Source organism: Pomacea canaliculata, linkage group LG1, assembly GCF_003073045.1.
Source record: "Pomacea canaliculata isolate SZHN2017 linkage group LG1, ASM307304v1, whole genome shotgun sequence".
Taxonomy (NCBI): domain Eukaryota; kingdom Metazoa; phylum Mollusca; class Gastropoda; order Architaenioglossa; family Ampullariidae; genus Pomacea; species Pomacea canaliculata.
Window position 1 is genome coordinate 11,100,419 of NC_037590.1, and position 24,219 is coordinate 11,124,637.

Genomic DNA, 24,219 nt, shown 5'->3' on the forward strand with positions numbered 1-24,219 from the left:
GACGTTCGATGACATTTGTTGGGTGCTGATTGGCTTCTAGTCTACAACCTGTTTTTCTTACTCTTCGATGTCGCCTTGCTGCATCCCAGAAATAAAAGTTGTACTTGGGTGGTGCAACTAAGAAATCTGTATATGTGGGCACTGGAAACGTACATTGACAGTAGGTGTGACACAGTAAGCACACAAGGTGAGACTTGCTGTTCTACAGACCAAGCTGACTGTTTACCTGACTGGCCAGTCCTCAAGCACAACAGTCTGTAGCTCAAATTTCGCGGTCGACAGATGGTCTTTTAAAAAATTGGTTTTGCCATGGGTAGAGTGCTGGCGTTCGAACTGAGAGGCGAGGTGGTTCGATACTCGATGTGACCTAGCTGGTGGAAATGGTACCTGACTCCACAGAGGGTTGGGAAGGTAAGGAAGTGAGGGAGAAGAAATGGACGCCGCCCTCAAGTACAGTTGGCCCCGAGACAAGTGATGTCTCTAACACCTCTCTCTAAAGATCCTGATAAGGTTAGCGGACGACTTCTGCCTTAAGTGCCATGCAATAAGATTTTAAAAAGCCTGAATTTACATTTTCGTTCAAGTTCTGGTATGAAGTCTACCCTCAGGAGTTCTGGGAAAAAAACTTACAAATATTTCTGCTTTTTTGACCGACCATACTAAAGCAAGAACAAATCTTTAAATAATTAAAGGATAAACTGCCAACCATAATGTGTCGATTGCGCTTTCGTTTGCTGCAAAAATACTGATCAGTTAAAAATAAACAACTAAAAAAGCCTCCATGCCATACCTCACAAAGTGCAAAGTCATAGTACACACACATCGCAGCGCTTGGTTGATTTCGCGAGGTAAACACGATATAAAAAAACTCCTATTGTTTGCTTTGTTTTTTTCTTATTTTATCTGCGCATTATATTCTTCTTGTCTCCACCCCTACACATCCTCCCCCGAAATAAATGCAAGTTTACAATACCTGTTGCCGCAAGCTCATATCTGGAGGGGCGAATCAGAGTTTTACGAGGGCGAAACATCGTTTGTAGAGCGCTATTGTGGTTAAAAAATACTGCCAATAGCTTTTCTGACAAAAATATTGATTCCTGATATCTTTAAAGAGATATGCTATTTTTTTATTGGGATCTTAAATGAAAAAAAACATAGTATGATGGCGGCTTTAAAGTTGAAAGCAATCAGTTCTCGCGGCATTAGTGCACTTGGAGAAAACATTCGCCACAGTTTTTACTGACAAAAGGATTCTTCTGCTTGCAGCTTTGGCAACGAACCCTACAGAATACCTTCATACCTCGCCAATCTCTTATAACAAACAAACAAACAAACAAATAAATAAACAAACAAACAAGCAAATTAAAAACTACGCCATTGAGAGAATTAAAATTGTTACATGGCAGTTCCTTCCTGGGTGTCGAAACACGTTCTTATCTTATTTCATAACGAAGAAAGTTTACAAAACCTGAACTGTTGACCAAACTTCATCAGTTCCTTTATTGGCTGAACTTTACTGCCTTCAATGGGTTGTGTTATAAATGTCAAAAGGATTTCGAAAATCAGTCGTATACATGAGATTCAAGTCATTCTAACATTGCATACATGTATTACATGTAGTAATAAAATGCGAATTACTCTGCGGCATCATGCAGGTCTAGGAATGAGTTATTTGCTTTGTTTCGTTATTATTTTATCTAATTCATAAAGTAGGAATAGGTTTTCTTTCTTTCATTCACCAACCCCTACCATCTGTCCCCTCCCCCTGCATATGCACATTAAAGTTCCTGTAGAAAAATCCCATTTGCGCAGGTGAGAAACGTCTTCATATTTACTGACTCACAGTTGACCCCTGCAGTGTCAGTGTCTCAACTGCTGGTGTACACAGGTAAGAAATACTTGTGCACTTCTCAGTAGATGGATGTTTCTTTAGCAAGCTTGCTACAGCTGTTTGTCTTGGATGTTGCTGGCACAACATAAGTCACGACAATCCACTCGCAAGGCCACCCTTAAGCAGCAATCTGCTAGATAGCAATCTGCGATAGAAATCGGCAAAACGCTCGGTGCAAACTATGGAAGCACCCGTACCCCACTCTCCTTCCCCTCCTCCGCTGGGGGCAAGTGCGTATTATCTCCCTCTTATTGTTTCATCGTTGATGTCATTGCTTCGGCGCGAGTGAGGAGGAGGATCATGGTGGTCCAGATAAACACGGTGTTTATCCAATATTCTTAAATGATTAATATTGTCTGCTGCCTTCCTAACATGCGCAGGACGTGTCAGTGCTGCGGAAAGATAGACAAAAGGGTGTACACTGTCTACAGGAACCTACGCGGATTTTTGTCCCAGTAAATAAAGATTGCATGCACGAATGAATGGCCTACAAATATAGAAGGGATTGTTTGGAACGTGGAATAAGACCAAGCACCATAGCATTTTTTCCTGATGATTTGTTAAGTGTATTTGTGTGGGAGATTGTATGTTGTTCACATAGGAACAACAGAAAGTGAAAACGATGAAAATCGCTATACCAGTCACCGGATTATCATCTGTTAACAAATATTTTCCCCAAAATATCACTGTTTTCCTCCCACACCTGCTTCACCCTGCACTCCCAACTTGCACGGCTGTCTTCTGAATCACTGTAATGAGGTGCACAAAAATATGAAATGGATAATGAGACAACTATTTAGAGTCTGTAATTTAGCTTATTGTAAGAGAGTTCCCAGAGGAAACTGAATACATCGTAACAAAACCTTCTTTTCCTAATGCATAATTTTTTGTTTTCAGTAAAAGAACATTACTATTACTACTATTCATCATCATCCTCATCATCATCATGACTAGAACACACATACTTCCTCCTGATGAAGAAGTTCATAGCATTTACAGTGTCTACACGACACATGCTGCACAAACACACTTGACCAATACACTCATAAGCCCAAACTAATTTTTACAAGCTAAAGTTTTTTTTCATTCGCTTGTACTTTGGAAATCCATCAAAGGATAAGGTTGGAGGTTATAGGCGAACTATATGCTGTTTCACAGCAATGGCGACAATCACTTTGTTATTGTCTGAGACATGGTCGACAAACGCTACACGTACCAACAGCCGACATCAAACCAGAACCGGAACCGGTCTTCCCTTGACTTGGAAAGAAGGTGACAAGCATGCATAATTATCTAAAATCGTCCATATAGGCCGCGGGCATCCGACGAGAAGTATACCTGTCTGTCCCGTAATGAACCTTTCTTACTTGTCCCTCAAAATTTACTTTCTTCTTATAATAATAATATTGATAATAATAATGAAAAATGATGGCCAACGAACTCTCCCTCCCCTCCCCACCATCCCCTTAAACTCTATGTCCCCTCCGAGTCACTCTTGTCACATTCACTCAAGTTTGTTTCCTGTATACAGACTTTCATTTATCAATAGCAATTTCTCTTACAACTTAAAAAATTAAATTAGAGGTGTGCTGCACGTAAACAGCACGTGTAGTTTCAGAAGGCGCTGCATGAAGAGCACACACTTACAGGTGCCACGTGCGTAGATGCACGTTTGGAAACATTTCGACATTTCAGGCTGCTCGCTTTCTTGAGGTCATACAGGCCTTGGAACATGTTCAAATCTCGAAACCCGTCTGGATAATCTTTCCCAGGAAGACAGTTTTAGGAGCAAACATTTCCAGTTAAACGAGAGTTCATCCAATTTGCTGATCTTGCATTCAAAGTTGAGAGAGATAAAACGTAAAGAAAGACAATTACAACTAAACGACAAAGGGACAAATCAGAGGTATACTGGAATGTCATGAAATTTTATTTAATAGTAATGGTAAGAATGTGAGATTTGTTCTGGCTGTTTATTTTCTGCAAAAAGTAGGCTTTGCGTTGGAGGACGTTTGACTCCACCGCAGAGGAGGCGTCCTGAGACATTCTTTGACAGGTGCAGTGTCCTGACACCAGCAGCACTACCTGGCACTGGGGCGATGCAAGGATGAAGGCGATGTTTGCTCTGCCGAGACCGAAACAAACATGTTATGCTCTCATCATCTGGACGCCAAGGCCGTTCTCTGTCACTCTTTGAACAAAAGAAAAGAAAAAAGAAACACAAGAAAAGATTCACGATTGACAGAACGGTATTTCCCACCTCCGTTCGTCCCGAAGGAACAATTGTTTCCAACGCAAAGAACGAGAACCGTTGCCAGTTTTCTGCTTTCGGGATTCTGCGCCTTTAAGTTGCCTCCGAGAAAAGATAAGCCTGTGAAAACTGACTGTTTCTGTCATCATGCTGGGATATTTGCTCCCTAAGAAAAATACTTGGGGCCAGCATCGGGTGCAAGAAAGTCTCCGACAAAAATATTTCATCCCCACCACCTCGATGTTTTTCCACCGTTGGATGTTGTCGATAACTGTCGAACGGACTTATTTCGCCAGGCACAGCAATGTGTTAAGCGAGCCTTTTTCTTGTAAATAACAATTCAATATTAGCAACCATATCTAGTAAGCTCACCATCGATAACCTTATTCTTAAGTTATTCTGATGAAATTTTCTCCTGAAAAATATCGAGCACGCACGCACACGCACTGAGATTCCACACATTCATAGATTCCCAGAGAGTAACATGATGGCAAGGTATTTTTATGTATCTGTGATCTGTGTTTGTATATCCTTGACGGTACAAGGTACAGTATAGAACTTTTTGCGAAGCAAAACAAATTTCTGGCCAATTAACTTCCCCTGAACCAACTGTGTTCCTGCATTCCGTCAACATTTCAACACAGTGCCTACCTGAAACTTCTATTCTTACTAGTAACCATGTTTGTTTCTTTATGACACCTGTCGATGGCACATATCAGAGTTTTATATACATACAGGCAGAACACACGTTTGTAATCTGCATATTTTTGTTTATTTATTACATTCTTTACAGCAAAAAATTTCTAGAGGAAATATAGAGAACCCAATAAAGCTGTCTATAAATCCTACGTCTCGAGAGTATGACAAAAGCTGGACCACAACATCACAGCTTCTTTTAAAAGCTGCGTTTTGGTCAACCCTGATGACAAGGTTTCCCGAGATATAAAAACTGAATCCATCTTCAGAAACAAAGTATTGATGTGATTTTGTACTCGCGTAGCTCTTACCGGCATGGCCTTGAACTTAATGAACAAATGACCTCGACAGGGTCACATGAACCCTACCTTGACAATCCTCACCCTCCTGAATGAACGTCCAGTAACGGTACCAGGCGTTTTCCAGGAACAAATGCACCTCAGTTCGCCAACTGCTTCAAAATATAATTCGTGGCCTTGGCGGCGCGCGTGGTAAAGACATTTCTGCCTTTTTCTTCTTCTTTTTTTTTTTTTTTTGCCAGTGGATTTTTCGCCATGGAGAATGTGGGGTGCTGGAAACTGTGACTTGTGTCAACACGTGGACATGAATACAAATTCTCCATGGAACATAGTAGAAGCAGATTCCGTAACTCACAGACGAAATGCGTTGCAGTCAGCAATGGAGCGTATTAAAGGCTCACCCGAGTCAAAAATGAAACTGCGCTGACAGGTTAATGTGAAGCTAGCTCTATCATTCACCTGTCTCAGCAAAGTGGGATTTATATTTAGTTGGGGTTAAGGGAGTAGACAACAAGTATAACACACCTTTAACGACATTGTAGGCAACTAGAGAGCTTTGATAAACATGTTACAAGCTCCCTAGAGCCTAAAACAAACTTTAAAAATGTTAAAACTAAAACTTAACTTTTTCTATCTTATGAAAGTCTTTATCTCGCGAGCGTTCAAGTCCTGGGGATCGTACCTTGTAATGAACCACAGACAACGACTTGAAAATAATTTAGCTCTCGAATTACCATTAAAGCTCAGTTTGTAACCTTCTAGATTTCATTAAACTCACTTCTTTCATAACTGGAACTCATATTTGCTGAATTAGTCTTTGGGTAAACACACGATTTTCATGAGTCCAGTGGTATGTCATTTACGAATGGCTTATTAAAGCTGTGCCATTGGCATTGCCGTGACAATTGCACGTGAAAACACTATGATGCGCGTTCCTTATCATGGATAATTTATTTTGATAACATGTAAAGCCTCGAAATTATTTTTAAGCATGCACATCGACTTCAACATAGTTTTTTTCAATATTATTTCTGTTTTTTTGTTTTGGTTTTGTGTATTCGTTCAAGAATCTGAAGGAGTTTCTACATTGGTGAAGGAAAGAAACATGAAGCAAATCACTTGGGTTGATGAGTTGCCTCAAGTGTCGTAAAACTGTTGCGAGTACTGCCGCATAATAGCTTTGACTATAAAATAATTGAGCATTAGTCTTTATCCTCCAGTAACTTCCAGCTCCATTATCTCTCCCTACCCACTAAAACCTTCCCTCAGGCAAATGGAGACCACAGACCAACAGTCTGCTGCTGTCAAGTGGAGTTAACTTCAGGCGATACATCAACGACAGTAGGTGGCGACAGCTGTTAGTATGGGAGGACGAAACTTAGAGTTTGGTACTCTCATCTGGCTTACTTTTTACAGAATGTCTATCATACTTTAAAAACAGTCTTTCGGGAATTTTGGGGTTTTCTTTTTTAGTTGTCTACCTTTTCTGAATACTTTCAAAAATATCCTTTGAACTTTGTACATTCGTGTTATGTTACACAGTATATTTTGTATAATTCACAGATATACACTGTGAACACCTTAGACTTGTGTACTACAGAAGACTCACTATGTACAAGGTTTTCTCTGGAATAAAGCCAGAGCAGATTGCTTGTCTCCAGCAAGTACATGGGTGTAGGTGACATATGTGGGCAGTCGCTTGTGTAATTAGATTTTTATAAGCCTTGATGTTTGCCACCCAGGTTAGTCAGAAAGACGAAAGTATTTGTCAGACGCTCTCACGCAGTCGCCTGGAGTCGAGCGTTCTTTTAGTCGTGAACAAAACAACTAAATCTGCCTCTTTGAAGGTCCTGTATACATTTAATTGTATTAAAAATATACTTAATAAAATTATCGCTAACAGTTGAAGAAAAACTAATTCTTAGTACACATTGCGAAAGTTACTAATTAATTCATATCTAATTATCATCTAATCTAAAGAAAGCTTCTTTTTCTTAGTTTGTTAACAGTACTAGAGTTTGTAGTTCGGCACAAGGTCCCTTTTTACCTTTAACATTTGATAATGTTCTTTTACAATACTGTTAATTATAGTCACTGGAGCCTGATGTTGCACTGATTCAAGATATCTATATTCAAATGTCACTGGCCTTACTTTTCAACTAGTTTACAAATGATGTACGAGAATCAATGAACGCCGAATGTTCTTACCACAGCTTTGTGGAGTCAGATTTTACTGCATGAAGATTACTTAGACAAGAGACTCGCTAAATCAGGGAAACCCATTGCTGATGATGTGTTATCATGTAGTATAACCCGCCGAGGAACATTTAAAAAAAAACTGACTGCTTCTCGGATGGCTTATCACCTTGTTTGACATCCCTGTATCATGTTGCCATCCTACGCGAGCTCGAATGTTTTGAAGTGATACATGGTCCTTGTTTCCCAGGATGCTCTTCCTCTCCTTTGTTTTCGGTCCAAATAAACATCCTAGAAAGACGATGCCATCCACACACCCATGGATGGAGCTCACGCCTTACAGGACAACTGCCATCTGGTATCTGCACACAGCACGCTAAACAAGGGCAAATAATTCATTAATAGCTCTTGCCTTTATTATCTCCCTTTTAAGAATACCACTCATCACTTCAAAGGTTTTCATTTTCCGAAGCTGCATGCGAGTTATCTAGGTGCGCCAGTGCTGTGTGCACACAAATTGTTATTAAATCCGACCCCATGTAGAGTATAACTCGTCCTGTTGCCTCAACCACTTCCAGCAGCATTCACTATAGTCAGCAAATTCTGCAGATGACATCTATAAGTTAAACAAGTGCAGACCTCCGGATGTATACAGAAACTAAATCAGAAGAGCTGTAATTATGAAGCACACAGATGACTACCTCCATGCGTGTAAACAGTGAACATCATGAACAGGAAATGGCGGTGAACTGACCTAAAGAGTAACAGCTCGACACTCTACAGACACTTCTGTTGACGAATTGGATGGAGAAGATAAAGGCTACAAATATATTCACATAAAGACATTAATTTTTCAGTTCCTCAGTCGTATAACCAAGACACACACTCACACTTCAGTGGGAATCGAACGGTCAACAATGGACCTGAGATGTACAAACGGATGTTTTCAAACGGAGAAGTTGGCGAACACTGACAGTAAGTGGCACGAAGTCCACACACCAAGAGGATGTTTTATCACCAAAGAGATTCACCCTCATGGGTTGTGGAATGCAGAGACCCTCCGGTATTTACAGATGAAGAAAGGAGAGAAAGATTAGTCAACTCTTTGCTTGGATTTATCAAGCAGTCGTGTTACCTTCATTAGCTTTGATCATATCTCTTTTATTTATAGTCTGTAGAGAGAGCTGTTATCAGTTTTAACCTGAAAATTAGATATCATTGTAGTGGAAGATGTTATTCTTGTCTTCTCCTGTTTCACCCCAACTGCTATTTCTGTTCCCCCTGTTTCTTGTTTGTCTGTTTTTGTTATTTTTTTCTTTGGTGTTCGAAGCTTAAGTCTCTCTCTTTTTGCCTCAGTTTGTCATTCGCTAGCTCGACTGTTAACTGATAGCGATAATCGTCTGTATTTAAAATAACATGTAGCTGATACTCATTTGACAATCAAGGAGTGGACAGGACGCCCGCCAGATGGGAGGCTGCTGAAAGGGGAGGAGAATAGACCCCACTATTGCTGCCTCTCATCATGTACCCTCCTCCCCTCCTACGACTGGTCGCACTTAAGGGACAAGCATGAAATTACACCTGAACAACTAAGTTTGAACCAATATTCACCACAACAAAGTCATCAAGTAATAAATCCTACAAGAAAGGTTCAGCAGTTAAAAACAATGGAAGGCTGTGTAGTCATCAAGGATTGCAAGAATAAAGGGATTAGTTTTTATCTCCCGAGAAAAGTCTTGAGCTGAAGATTCCGATCTGCCGCAGTGTAAGCCCCAGGTAAAGTTTTATTTGTGGATGGTGAGGGCAAACTGGTTACTTTATTTATAGAATGGCTGCACGTTCAGCGCAGGAGCTGGAGAACAGCAGTTGCTGTAGCGACGTTGCAGTCTGGGAATGTTGTTCCGGTTTTCTCCCATCAGCTCAGGAATCAGCAAGACACGGTGGCCAGGTGCTAATGAAATATCCACGCAGAGTATCTGCTAAGTTCGGCGAAACTTGCAAGTCACTTGTGCTATCTTATCTTCGTCAGGGTGCAGCTGCCTGCCGAGCTTCTTGCCGTGGAGGAGCTGCACTGCTGCGCGAGGCGGCAACACGCAAACACCCACCAGCCTCCACGGCCCTGAGATGCAGCAATTTGTTTTTGTTCTCGCGAAAGACTTATGCCACAGGCAAACAAGAAAAAAACATTGCCTACCAGAGACGCAATGACATCGTCTGCTACCGTTTAGCTGGTGGGCGAAGTTTGGAGAAGTTTGTTTAAAAAAACAGCACTCGGTTTGATGGTGGAAAAATTGTTGCATGCGTGAAATAGACACGTAATTTCCCATCCCACCCCTCGTAAAAATTAATTAGCTCGTGCCGGCGAGAGCGAAGGAAGGTGGATGGTGTCACTCTCAGCGCTCTAGACTCTTTAAATTCTAGGAAGACTTGGCGGTTGCACTCGATACTTGCATCAGAATTTTCTGAACAAATTAGGCCGAACATTTGACCAAACTTGGCAAAAATGTGATAGCCCAACAGTCGTGTAAACACTGTACATAACTAGGTCAAACGTTCGACATTTTCTCGATAACTCAGGGGCTTCAAATGAGGGCAATTAACAGGGTTTCTCACAAAAATAAACGCAGTTTGACTTTCCTTCCCTTGCCAAAAGACCCATAAATCAATCCAACCGTCCGACGATTCATGATAGGCAAGTGGTGTTTCTGAGCATTGAAGCCTCGCAAAGGATCAGGCATATCTCAGTGAGTGGCAGATCGCCTGTTGCCAAGGTAACATGGCGGTGAGACAAGGTGAGACCAGGATCTGGCTTTGTCTAGAAGGGGCAGGGACCCTCACTGCAAGTGAGGCATTTAGTCCATTTGCTGGATCATCTTTACTGTAAAGTGTAAATTATTGTGTTTCTTATTCCCACATCGAGCAAATTTTCATTGTTCTAGCACACAATGTTTGTATTTACATAATAAGTCGTTTTCCTTTTCATCGTGAGGACATTGACAGCAACGGAATTCTTTCTTCAGCTATTATAATTTTAAAGACACCATACAAAATATTATTTTTGCTTACATCACTCCCTCCGTTCGGGTCGCGAACATTGACTGGCTTTTCGACAGATGATGACCTTTGACAGATGTTGATGTTGACAGATGTGGCAAGTCGCACAAATGACTGCGTGCTACCTGTTTTCAAAGGACTGAGAGGTGGGGCATTCTGGACCTCCAGGGTGATGTAGTTGCTTGAAGGAGGAGACTTGTACCGAGTGTTTAGGTAACAAACACTAAAACAGAGCGGCGTTGCTGTGATGTCTCACTTTAATGATCTCTAAATCTTCTGTTGATAACAGTAAACAGACAACCAGTCTGCCGTGGCGCCCAGCCTGCGTGACAGAAGAATCGTGCCGAGCTTTGTAGGACAAAGCACCTACAGGTAAGGGTTGTGATGGAACACGATACCAGGGATAAACAAGGAAGACGGTACAAGGCATAACACAAGAAACACGGTACCAGGGATAACAAAAGGAGGACTGGGTGAAAGTTTGTTTTTTCTTGGGGTTTCCAACACGACAGAGAAGAGAATGGGCAGAAATGGTAGGCGACGAGCTGAGAAGCGCTAGAACCTTATCGCGGGCTCAGCACGTGATGCCATGTTCATCAAATACATGGATCATCTGATTAGACCTTGCTGCTCGCCAGACGGCGGCGCATTATCCAGCAGCAAGAAGTGGAAAGAAGGTGTCAAGTTGTTTTCTACGCCTGTGTCAATAATAACTGACCCGAAAATCGCTTACCAAACTGCCCTAATAGCAAGATGGATGGTCAAGAAGACGGAAACGAAGGAAGGCAAGAGCCGGAAGGAGCGAATGACTCCTGAGGAAGAGCAAAAGGCTGAAGATGCTCAAAGCTGCTGACTCGGCACATAATCCGTCAACGTCTGAATGAAACAGTTTTACTTGCGAAGGTTTGTCGATGGGCGACACCGCACCAGCACCACCCGCGGAGGTTTCGCTGCTAAAGTGGTTGGCCAATGAAATTAATGTTCTTCTCGATGGAGGCTTCCTGAATCCAGCGCGCGAGAGGAGGTGGTTTAGGGGGTGAGGTAGGGTGGCAGGTGCAGGTGAAATGTCAACACGGTAATTTTAGACATCCACACCAACAGTCTTCAAACACTCGGCGTTGCCGGAGCTGGTGGGTGGCCATCGCATCCCGAAATGTGTCGGAAATGCCCTCAAATCGCCATTGTTGACGAGTTTTAGGTAACCTCTGAGGCGGTGGCACGACCTTACATTATAAACTGAGGAAGAACTAGGAATTACCACAGTTACTGGACCAACATTTTGGACTTTCTCTTTTGTATTCTTCTCTTTGTCTAATAAATAAATAATAAGGAAGGAATTGAGAAAAGTCACAAAAAACTGACTACAATAGATCACATACTAGTTCATACCACTAAAGTTTTAATATCACATGGAGCAATGAGAGAAAAAGTAAAGACTCGGGAAAGAAGACAAAGAACAAGGCCAACGAAGGCTGGGAGATGGCATTCTTTACAACTCTTATCGTAAAAACGTGTGTAGTTGAAATATGTACTATATCTATCCTCGTCTGTTTATAATGAAGTCTCCAAGCTAAAATACGGTTGCGAAATAGGTTTGAACGGAAGAATGGAGCACAAGTTCTGACTCTTGAGATATTTCAAGAGGGAGCTCCATCAACCGAGTTCTACATCACTTCGGCACCGTTCCACACCGTCAGCCCCACCTACCCTCCTCCCTGCCAGATCGTGTTTATCTTCAACACGCCTGATATCAACAGTTTTCTAGCAATATCAAGTAGCATTCTGCTCGCGACTGAATTTTCTTCCTCTGACAGAAAAGGGGTAATAGTGACAGTTTATCTAAGTAATTATAAATTTAATATTAATCGGAAATATTGAGTACAGTAAACAATTGTATCTATTATTAATCTGTTGTCTCAAATTTAGGGATTGTAGAGTAGAAATAAAGCACGAAGACCTTTCTCGGAACAACCAGCTCAGGCAGCGCCGAGTCTTTGACGAGTGTTCGTGCGGATGTTTACAACTACCGCGTTAAGACTTCTTCCCACCCCTACCCTCACTCAGTCATCGCCCCGAGGTATTCTGGCCAGCAGGATATGCAGAGTATCGGGTGTGGTTGGCCCTCGACGTGGACCATATACGATTATAATTCCGTTCACTTTCACTTACTCAAGGTTTTACCCATCTGAAATATTCTGCTCCCCAACTGGAATGAGCACGGGTTATCACTGCAACGGGTGTGAGATGATGTGATTCTGAACTCAACGAAATGATGACGAGGGCGAGCAGTGTGAACAGTTATCCCCCTTGACGCTATCAGATGCACGGTCAAGACAACTCGCTCTTCAGTTACATAATATTGTTTATGGAAGGCCCTTATCTGTGCCGTAGCTTCTCTTTAACTGTGCGATAAGCGTGAAAATTGTTTCTCTGAAGTCCTTTTGAAATAAACAGCACGATCTGGTTGAAACAGTCTGCTCTGGAAGCAGTCTGGCTGCAGGAAAGGGAGACAGCTACTTCGGGGATTTATTTCGGTGCTAAAAACTCTCAAAGATTTTTAAGTGAGAAGCTTAGAAGTCTTAAAGATGACGATAAGGTTGGGTATTGAATGATAACGGTGTAATCATGTGGATATCATCAGTATGTGTGATACTGCCCACGCTTGCTGCAAAGTTCTGTACAGCTCTGTCACAAATGTTTGTCTCAGTTTTTTTATACCATTTGAAAATTGCTTCTTACTTCGAGCGAAGGTAGTAATCAGGACACAAAACATCAGCAGGAGAAAGAAACATTCTCAGTCATAAAGTCTTCCTCTCTCTGCATGCAGATGATAATTTACTTATGAAACACATCTGGTAGTTATTGCACTTGTATTGTTAAAATATTGTTGGTGACGCAAGCAACTGTGATTGTGTCATGGCAAAGAAGAATAAAGGGATGGCAAAATGTTCGCACATTTTTAACGATTGCACAGGAATTAATTTTTGCTTGACTCGGATCTGAACTTTCCCATAGCGAGAGAGTGAGAGAGAGAGAGTGTGTGAGAGAGAGAGAGTGTGTGTGAGAGAGGAGAGAGCTAGCTGCTAATAAAGTTGCTAATTGTGGACGACATAAAAAAGCACACCGTGTAATTCTAGCTAAGACAAACCTTTAGGATATACCAGCATACGAGTGCGTGAAATTTAATGTTTCATCGCAGATCCTCTTCTTGGCGTCTTCTGATGCCGCCCCGGAGCTTCTCCCCTCTCCCCCCATATTGCCCTAAATACTGCCGAGGCAACGAAGGATGAAATATGCTATGTAATTACCTACCAGCCCCTCCACAAGCAGCAGGTATTTGGATTGACTAGCATGAAGCAGCAGACAGCAGCACAGTCGATTTGTGTAGAACTTTTTGTGGCACGAAGCACTCAGTAGTCAAATGCTTTCGTGGCACCTGATGCTTGACTTTTATCGGCTCCACGTGTGGCATTGCTTTGGCCCGTGTTTTTTCCTCCCTTTGTTTTCCTCTTGCCCTCAATTGTCTCTCGTTGTCAGGTTTGCTATCCATCTGTCTCAGCTCTTCGATTTGCTTCTTCCTATTAGACTTTCACCTGTTTTCGTTATTCGAGCTCGACCACGGTTAAGAGATAATGTTCAGTAGTGGACTAATGAGTGCTGAGTTTCCCAGAGGTTGGTCCTTCACCTTTTAAGTTAAGGTTAAGAATTGGGTGAGAGTGGACCATCTGTCATGTCAGTGTGAGCGTTAGACTCAAGAGCAAGGCATGATGACTATTCAGCAGCGACTTGTCTTCATAGAATCAAGTCCACATGTAGGTTCCAAACACGATTATTTGGGCGAAAAAAAGGCAATTTAACACACGGCTCAGAGTTACAGTACTGTTAAACAGTAATCAGCTTCAAAATTTAGAGCAATACAAAGGTGATGGATCAACTTGTGGCCTACAGAAATAAACGCTCATTTCATGGACTGAAACCTAGTGTAACAGTTAAAGAATTTGTTCTCAGTTAATAGCAATTTAATTAGAAATTCTTTGTACACAAGGTTTGACAAAAACTGGGAAAGAAAAGTCATCCAACAGGTGACAGAGAAGGATATTCCCCAAAAGATGTTGAATAGTACAGGTGCACCCTGGAGTACGCCTCGTATGTCGTGTGAAGGTAAGGTCCTCTCTGGTTGTCCAGCAGTACAACGCCCGTTAAGCAATCATACACCGCTCCTATCACTTGATGGAAGGCTTTTTGATGTTGAGTACAACAGTGCTTCTGTCAAAAACTGGCCATTGCTGTCTCCCATGACTGGTGGCTGTCTTGGATGGCTGAAGTATTGAGACATTTTTTTTCCGGTTAGTGCGTGTGTTCGTCCATTCATCTGTTTCTGCTTGTGTGAAAAAGGGGATGGAGTTTAGAGGGGGAATCTTCTGCGCATCTGCCTCTTCCCCTATTTCCTAATATTGGCTCGCCAGCGAACTTTTCACCTCTTTGTATCGTAGGCGGAGGTAGAGCAACCCATGTCACACACTCCCAGTCTCCTATCTGCTGTACGCACTTCATGTACTTCCTCCACGCCCGGACGCTCACCTCGCTCTGCTCGCCTTCTCAACTCACATCGCTACAGAGTCATCATCTACATTGGCTTACTTTTCACAAACACAAACTTCCTTGCAAAAGCACACACCACATGGGTTTACTTCTTTGTGTCAAAACATTTTTTTGGCGTTCCAGTGCATTCTCTCTCTCATCTTTTAAAAGCAAAATTAATAATAAGAGTTTAAAGGGCAACACGAGTGCAACATTTTCCCGTTATCGGGTTAAGTTCATTTGAAAACAATAATTAACAAAATGAATACACAATTAATGGTTAATTTTCAAGATATAACCCTTTAAACATCGGCATTCTCACCTGCTACTATAAAAGAAGGAGAAAATTACTTTCTTAAGCAGGAGAGTAGTATTTGTAACAGCGAGTGTGACTCTGTTCAACAACTCAAATAGATGCATGTCTTCGAATCAAATAAAGAAACATCTCTTAGGTTGTCATGTTCAAGAAGTGATTTTTTTTTTTTTTTGCCCAGAATATGAAACAACTGATTTGGAATACAGCTCTTCCGATTTTCACTTCATTTACAACCTTTGATTTAAGTCTAAAAAAATTAAAAAGGTCCAAACTGAACTCACTCGACATCCTGGGAAGTATTTTTTTTCCACATCAAAATTTATGAGGCAGCAATCACAGACATCGGCAGTCGACATTGAATTATTATTATTGATTCTATGTAAGAGGGCGCATTTGAGTTAATTTTCCATGTGTATTTTTGTTAATAAAATATAAGCACATTTCAAATGTGCGTTTGTTTCAGATAAACTGCTGTAGACCTGAAAGATGTCGATGTTGCATATCTGGTGCTTGATTGTCGCTGAAACTTTTACCAACAATTGTTGTTGGTTTTAACGGCTGGTGCTTTTGTATAGGTGGCACTGCGTTTGTCAGTGCTCGTGTTGACCTTTAGGTTGGTCACAGTCGGTGCAGTTGTCCTTTGTAATTACAGTAATTACACCTGCAATTACTTGAGCACCGAAAGTCGTGCTGGTTACTAACAATTACATTTGTTTGTACGCGGACTAAAGCACAAGTTTTACAGTGTTTCCCCGTTCTGCATAGTACATTTATTTTGCAGCTGTTATATAATATTATGGCCATGCACCTAGACATCAGATAAACTTAAAAGGCAGACAAATTTATTTAAAATGTGAGATTTATTACTTCGAACTCCAAACTTTTAGAATTTATCACCCTGCACTCAGAAACACCTTTCATAAAATTGAAAGGTAGGGGGAGTCAGAAGGCGGGGTGTAAAACAAGAGAAAATGTGATAAGAAAATTTGTGAAGTGTAGATCGTGGCGCCGCCTCCAGTCTATAAACTATTGGCCTGCACAACTGAAATAGCCGAGTAGTATTTTAATGAGATGATAATCCAGACTGATGCTGCCCGCCTGCGTCTTAGCTCGGGAATCTCTCAATGTTTTCGGCTAACTCCGAGTTACTCTTGAATCCGCAATTTTCTCAGTGATACACTCTCTGAGATGTTTTCTCCGATACATTCTCTGATGTTGTTTTATACTTTCTCTGAGATACACTGTCTGATATACTTTAGGATACTACATCTGAGAGATGCGCTCTGTGAGATACGATTTAAACCCAGCAAGTAGCAGGTCAGTAGTTCAACCCAACAATTTATTTTCTTTTTACCGGTCTTCAGGTAACCATGACAGCGGTACAGGCGAAGACTGCTCAAACGATTCCTGTCGCTCCTAAAGTGCAAAGATCCTCCTCACCTCGTTGGCTGGTAATTGACCCTGTACAGCGGTCTGAGGGAGCAAAACACATGAAAGGCGGAGAAAAGATATCGACCCCGACACTTTAAAGCTGACTTCCAGATACAAAAAGATCAAAATCTCTTCTCTAGAGTTCGTGTGTGTGATGGTTTTTGCTGTCCTAATGGGAAGTAACTTTTGATAAATCATTTCATAATTATTCAAACTAGAATGAGGTGGAGACAAATGTAACTCACTGCATCCAGCAGTGGAGGACTCATTTAACCAATGTCACACTAGACACAAATGACACCAGGAGGGCGGAGTTCTGGAAGTCATGTGACATATAACCTTATTAGTAACTACTGTACATGTACACACAGTCACACTACCCTATCCCGAACACATAGGTGTAACACAGTGCTCATAGTTATACTGTAATTATATATTGTAGTTATGAGTAAACCCTATTTTCTTTTTTTTCAACATGTTTATAATACAGGTAAGATGAAGTTTCAACCTCCGTGTTTTGGCCATCGCCGCATTCTCAGTTCTGTGCCACTGAACTGTTCAAATTTGGCTGCACCGTCTAATATTTTGATAAACAATATCTTTTAATTTGTCTCTATTTCCTCTATCGAAAATGATTACCTGTGTATGTGTTGAAAAGTGTTTCGCGATTCTATCTCAATTGCCAAAAACAGAAGAGCGAAGTTTTGAGTTTTTTCACCCTGTAAAGATAGATACTGTGTATTTTCTGCTTGATAACCCTATTTTTGTACAGTATTAGTTTTTATTAAAAGCACAGCTGCAATGCCGCGAGCACCAAAGCTGAGCGAGTTCAGCGCAAGGTTAGCCATGGCACTAGTGCCAAGTTTATTGCTGTTGCCACGGTGACCCATCAAATACACACGAGAACAGCGATGTTAATATCAAAGTAGTGTTAATACTTAAAAATACACACGTGCAAATGTCAGATAATCCTCAATTGTACCCTCCCTCCCTTTGCCCCTATTTGTCATTGCCATACCAAACAACGCCGATGATCTACCGGGTTTTTTGAATGACCTGCGGGTGTGTGTGTCAAGGACGGGTAGCATGACAGGCAGATGGTGAGAATGAGTCAGCAGAGCGCGGACAGGCCGAGCCGTTCAAGAACATGGGGTACCGGCCATTTTACACGTAGTTTGAATATTGTAGAAAGGCATCGTGGGATCGTATAACAAACCATCAGTGGCCAGCTATTCACTTCCCATCGATACATATACCCAGATACTACGTGTGAGAAGTCGAAGAATGTGCGGTAACTATTTTCCTTCATCCCAGTCTCGTATAGTTCATTCGGAATTTTATCTATGTAGACTCCGTCTAAATCCTTGTTATAAATTATCAATAGGCACAGCAATGAATCCTACAAAAACATATAAACCGAGAATGGTTAGTCAAACAAGCTCTGGCAGCTTCGAAACTGCTGGCCCACCACTGAGAAACGAGCTGGGACTAGACTATCCTCAGTCTGATAGCGGGGCTACCCCAAACCCCAGCGCATCTCCAGGTGGCTGATAGGAGAATGAAGTCCACCTTCAATGACTGTAGGTCCTTTCAACCCATCCTGTGGAGCAAGGAGATGGTAAAGGAGAGCAACTGGCCAACGCACCATCAAAGACAACCCAATACTACCATCATGCACCGGAATGCAGAAGGGGTTTTCAGTAAGAACACGGAACTAGAGCGATATCTGCACCAAAACAGCAGCAGCATTTGCTGCATCCAAGAAATTCATCTGCAAGAGGTAAATCAACAAAGACCAGGCTTTCCGGAGTGATGTATATGGCAGGAGGACAGGTGGAGCGATGACCTTAAATGGAAACAATCCGGATGTCCATGAAAACAGCAGACACATGAGCTACGCAGAATACATCGAAGTCAAGGTAACGATGCAAGCCATAGGGATTTTCTTTATGGTCTCTGTAGGTACTCGTAATTCTGTTGAACCACGATAACCCAGGTACCCGACGAGATAATCCCATGGTTGGATTAGCCCACCCGAATATATCTGAAGGGCGGTCTCGCTGCTATGCTGCGGCTTTTAGGAAATCTGGCACCTCTCCCATCTCAAACATCCAACACCACTTTAAATTTAACAGAACCAAAATACAACTCTCAACGGTGGGTGGCGGAAGAAGAAACAAGAGGTGAAGTTGCTCTTGTTATGACCACACTCTCAAGACACTTTGCGTTGGTTTACAATTTCTAGACACTTGGTGGGGCTGGACATTCTCTAGACAGTTGTCGTGGTTTTACCTTCTGTACTAGACACTTGGTGTGGTAGCCCCAATTCCTCCCCCGTATAGACCTTTATGACATTATAGTCACAACACTTGTGACCGTAAAATTAGATACTTGGGATGGGGTGGGGGACATAACAGCAGACACACACTGAGCCCCACACTAAACAAACTCGATGTGGCCCAACACTAGTCACAGATCTTCGCCCCTCATACCTCTCCCTGTCAAATGCAATTAAAATGGAGGGTTGATCAGTTGCAATGAAATAGCTGGCCAGAGCCTTCGGCTGGCTACTTCTCTTCAATTCCTATTTTAAGCCCATTTTTTTGGCGGTAAAACAAAGAAATGTGATTTGTGAACTGGATAAGCTCACAAGTATGAAAACTATCAATTTACGATAGAAACTGTGTAAAGATGCTGCCAGGTTAGTATGGATTATCTTCATGTCACAAGCTATCAAATGTTTCCATTTTAATGCACCGCACTCAGCAAAGAGCATTGCTCATGCTTGGAATGTCTGGCAGCAGCCTCGTCCTCATCTTAGAGTCAGATTTACCCGAATCCCACAATCAGCTCTTCGAAAACAGCAGGTGGTGAGAGGCAAGGCAGAAACCCACCTCCCTCTGCAAGAAGTTACGGATAGGTGTGCTGATTTCTGCTTCCACATCTCTACAATTATCTCTCTTTCATTTTAGTCTTTCGCGCGCTGCATGGGGGAAGGGAGGATCCTTCTTACGGGAGAAGGGCGTGAATAGGGGGCTCAAGAAACAAGTAAATTAACCGAGGAAAAAAACCACATGGAAAGAATTCTGTGTGAGTTCTATCTTTTGAACAGGCTGCTTGGAATAACGTGCATTCACGCACCAACACACACACATACAGGAGGGAGGGAAAGAAAAAAGAAGAGGAAAAGAAAGCACGTGTGTGTGCGTTATTGGCAGTGTGCGTGAAAAGAAAAATAAACATACTGAGCTAGTTTGAAGATAAGCTCTAAACCGTCTAAGATTGGTATGTCTGTGTGTTTGATATCACTCTTATGTTGTTGACTGTTTGCAGCACAGACAGACAAGAAGGCAGGCAGACACACAGAGAGACAGAGACCCTTTAAACTGTATGATTTATTACTAATTGAAAGCCGGAAACCTTTGAACTATTTAGGGAAGTAAACAGACCAGACAGACTAGCTAGGTGGCCAGCCGGCGCAGTCAGTAATAGAAAAAGTTCTCGAGTGTGAAGCTGGTGCTTCAGTCCCACGCCTGCTCCTGTAACCGCCGTGATGATCGTCTCACCTCGGCAAGCAAAACAACTCTTGCATGGAAACGAGTAAAAAAACAGAATTAGTTTCCATGAGTTTCAACAGACCAGTCTCAACGCTGTAACTATAGACAGTCTCAGTGAGGTTGCTATAGAGTGTCTCAGTGAGGTTGCTATAGAGTACAGACCAATAGCAATAATTCACGCTACGTATCGCAATGCGACATTTAACTCGGTCCTGAAATCACGCCAGAAACATATATTTCAATAATATAACCAGGGTAAATTACTTCTACAATTGAATGCATCAGTTTCTTCCCTAAAACGGTTGACACTCCTGTTAAAAGAAATATAAATTCATCCATTGGTCAGCAGCCAACGATTGCGCCCACTAGCATTGACATTTCAGTACATCAGGATTGAGTTTTGCATGTTTGGCATGAAACAGCTTACAGACATTATGCAAACTATGCTCGAACCTTTTACTAATTTTGGCAACATATGATCGCACAGTTACTTGTTCAGTAGAGTTCGTGACCAGTTGTGCTCTCTAATTGTTTCTGTGTAAACATATACCCTGATGTTTAGACCGAAGCCTATCGTCTACTTGTCTTAGACTGGGACTGCAAACATTCTTTGTGCCATTGAACACAAAAGTAATTTTTGTACAAGTATTTATCGAATTCTATTCGTGTTGACCAATGATTCTTTTACAGGTGGAAATAATTAAGGCGGCGAAGAGGAAAGAATTTAATCATTTACAAAACACTGTTTAATGTAGTAAAATATTAGTGCACGCTGAAGTTGCAGGGTGCAGTTCTAATAATGACAGGAAACTGCAATCATGTGGAAACATATCACTCCAAGAATAAAAATGGCTTCGAGGTGAGAATGAGCTGCTGCCACTCGCCAGTGCAGCTCCACCACTGTCAGCACACCTATAGGTGAAACTGTCGCCTCTGTCAGCTTGCAACACTCCACTGCCTGACTTCTTTGATTTTTATTAAGGAAGAATGAGTTGTTCTTGTCAGTGTTGAGTTAATGCTGACAGTTGAGTGCCTATTCCATCTTTTACTTTCTTCTTTTAGCCCCGAACTCGCTAAAACCTTCAAGAAACTTAATTCCCGTGAGCACCTTAGATGTTTCGTCAAGAATGTTTTGTTACAGGTGGTTTTCTAGGTTCTTCTTGTTTGTATTGTGCGGCTGATAAATACATATGTGTCTCTGTGTGTCTGTGTGTGTGTGTGTTGGTGCGTCCGTGCGCGATTGTGAGAGAGAGTACCTTGAGGAATGTGTGTGCTAGTGAGAGAGAGAGAGGGGGGTGGAGAGGGTGGAAATAGGTTTGTATATGAATTTAGGAATATTTGAACATTTTGTTATGTCCTGAAATATTTCCCTTTAACGGCAATGAAGCCGATGGACTTTAAGAAAAGTAGTGAGGCTTAATAATACAGATCGTCTGTAACAGGACAATTCCCCAAATCAAATGAAAACAAAATCAAAATAAAAAAAAGGAAATAAAAGGAAACCACCAAATCAGAACAAAAAACGCAAATGAGTAGTTTAGTTCAAAAACACAATATTTATAGTTTTTACCTGAAATCGGAGCTGGAATACAGGTGATTTGATATGTTCTCTTACACGACCTGTCAGTAGGTACTGGAACGCCTGGTGCAAGTAGTTTGATAGGTTGCTGTAAATCAGAAATGGCAAGCAGTATATAGTATTTCCATGCAATTGCTGTACAGAATTAATCATCATAAACTGCTTTGGGGTTGTGGTACACGACTAGCAACTCAAGCATAGTCTAACGAACTCCAGTCGAACCTACAACAAACATTCTCGAGCAAAACCCTTTACATCTCCTTAAACCTTTCGACCAGTGTAAAATACTGCATACCCGTCGATTAACACTGGAGTTGTGTGTGTTGTAAGCACATAATTGTTCAGTTCTGCGACCATGGTTAGACTGGCTACTTGACATTTATCCATCATTGTCTCCTAGGAACTGAGCAATCTGAAACCAAAAAAAAAAAAACAAACCCCAAGACAATAAACTTCAAGACGAAAATTGTGAGATACAAACTTCATCGTTAAAAATGATCTTGGTAAAAGTTGACACCAGTGCATTTAATTAAATTACATATTGAGCTCAGTGCAAAATGTGGGCAGATAATTACCTCGTTACGGAAACAAAAGCCTCCAAACTTCACCATACAAGAAGAGGTCCGACTGTAGCACCACACTCCCTAACACATAATCACATTTCTCCCACCGGATGTTGCCTAACAATCTAGACCTATCCATGTTTATTTATGACCAAGTTCTATGGTGCATACTGAGTTTATAATAGAGGGGGAAAGGTTTGTTTACAAAAATTTTAGCTGAGGTAGGTACCATCCCAGATCTTTGAAAAAATAAACAAACATGACATTGTTTAGATGTTTAACCATGAAGATGTCAAGGAGGGAATATATTTTGCAAGAGATGCAAACAGAATCAGTTAAGGTCAAGTATCGTGTGAGATATGGGCCTCCAGCAGTCAGCGGCCACCGGCACGGCGGGTAATGTACAGCACCTGATGACGTTGCTATGGTGTAACGGCTTTACCAGCGCCAGTCTGCCTCTGTATAATGGAGGCTTCAGCTTGTGCTTCTTCTTCCGCGCCCTGGAACGCGGCTAACGTCTGAAGGAGAGACAGAGATAAACGAAAGGATGCGTATAAGAAGGACGGAGAATGCGAAAGGGAAAGCAACGAGAGATTTTGAGAGAAGGAATGAGAGAAAGACTGACAATTGGGAAGCAAAAATGTTGACGCCGCTTTTACTGCCAGTGCAGTTACATAAAAAGCCTGACAATGAAACGAAGTCATAGTTAAAACCAAGCGCGAGACTAATAACGATAACGGGCAGATAGCCCTCCGCCATCAATCACCTGGCGAGAGGAGTTGTGTTCTGCCACGTGGAATCTTCACCTGTCAGTCACAGAGCTCGCTAGGTCCGCAACCTTTCGCAACACTTGTCTGTTATGAGCGCGTGGACCACATTCAAAACTCGTTAATTTTCTCTCTAACCGGCGTGACCGAGATGTTTGGAGCTCCCACAACCACTCACACGAGGAGGAACTCATCTGTTATCGCAAGGTTTGTGGAAAATAAGACCTTGAGAAGGGGGGGGGGACTATAGCTGCAGGCAAATTGTAAAACTCGGGCTCAACTTGATAGAGTTAAAAACAAACTCTTTAAACAAGTTAACGAGAGAAATGTCTGGAAAGATCTTTCCCGTCAACAGCTAATCTACCATCAAAGCTTAAGCTCAGTTCTACTGGCCGCGGAAGGGGGAGGATGGATGAATGTTTTGCTCACTAGCCCCACCCACAGAGGCAGACACTTGCTGCTTCCGTCTCTGGGTGATGGAGCGAACTTCACACAGTTTGAATGGATTTCTGAGTCACTACAGCAGGGGTGGGGAACATTTGATGCTTATGATACCATTCTCAGGTAGTACTAAATTACCTACTTAAAAATTAGCCTGCTCTTTTGGTCAAACTAGTTTCCCCAAAGTATGTTAAAACTTTTGCAATTGCACAATGACAGTCTGCCTGGCTGCTGTCCTGTGAGTCACTACAACCTGTCTATTGGTAATTAGGTGGGCGAAAAACTTTGCTCTGCCACTATGGAAATCATAGTAGAACTATTGTTTAGAATTTGTAAAAATGTTAATGATTAGAAAGTTTCTACGGGAGACAAAGTATAGTCACAAAACTGTTTCCCTAATGCAAATTTTCTATTTTTAGCTGTGCAGTAAAAGTACATCATAATAATGACTAGTTAGTACACAATTATCTATTTATTTACCAACTTAAAGAAAAAGTTACTGGTGAATTGGGAGATTTAAGATTCAAAAAACAAAAAGAAAGAGATGTGGGAAAGAAAGTCAGCACTCGAAGAAGCAGCCAAGGATGAGGTGATGAT

At 41.7% G+C, this 24,219-nt stretch overlaps 1 protein-coding gene across 1 annotated transcript; it reads right to left on the reverse strand.

The window, feature by feature from the left end:
• Positions 1-3,824: 3,824 nt before the first annotated feature.
• On the reverse strand, positions 3,825-22,783 carry LOC112558597. The gene is made up of 4 exons (XM_025229180.1): positions 22,427-22,783; positions 22,147-22,263; positions 21,843-21,939; positions 3,825-4,082 (listed from the first exon to the last, which is right to left on the reverse strand). The coding sequence occupies exons 2-4, from the start codon at positions 22,239-22,241 to the stop codon at positions 3,825-3,827; spliced, it is 450 nt and encodes a 149-aa protein (XP_025084965.1). The 5' UTR covers positions 22,242-22,263; positions 22,427-22,783.
• Between the last annotated feature and the right edge of the window lie 1,436 nt (positions 22,784-24,219).

Bases quoted from the DNA above. Each gene is read 5' to 3' on its own strand.
- LOC112558597 (XM_025229180.1), bottom strand. From the start codon at position 22,241: ATGATGGATAAATGTCAAGTAGCCAGTCTAACCATGGTCGCAGAACTG. The intron at 21,940-22,146 runs GTATGCAGTATT...TCTGATTTACAG, and splicing joins ACTCCAGTGTTAATCGACGG to CAACCTATCAAACTACTTGC. The intron at 4,083-21,842 runs GTAAAAACTATA...TTTTGTTCAAAG, and splicing joins TATTCCAGCTCCGATTTCAG to AGTGACAGAGAACGGCCTTG.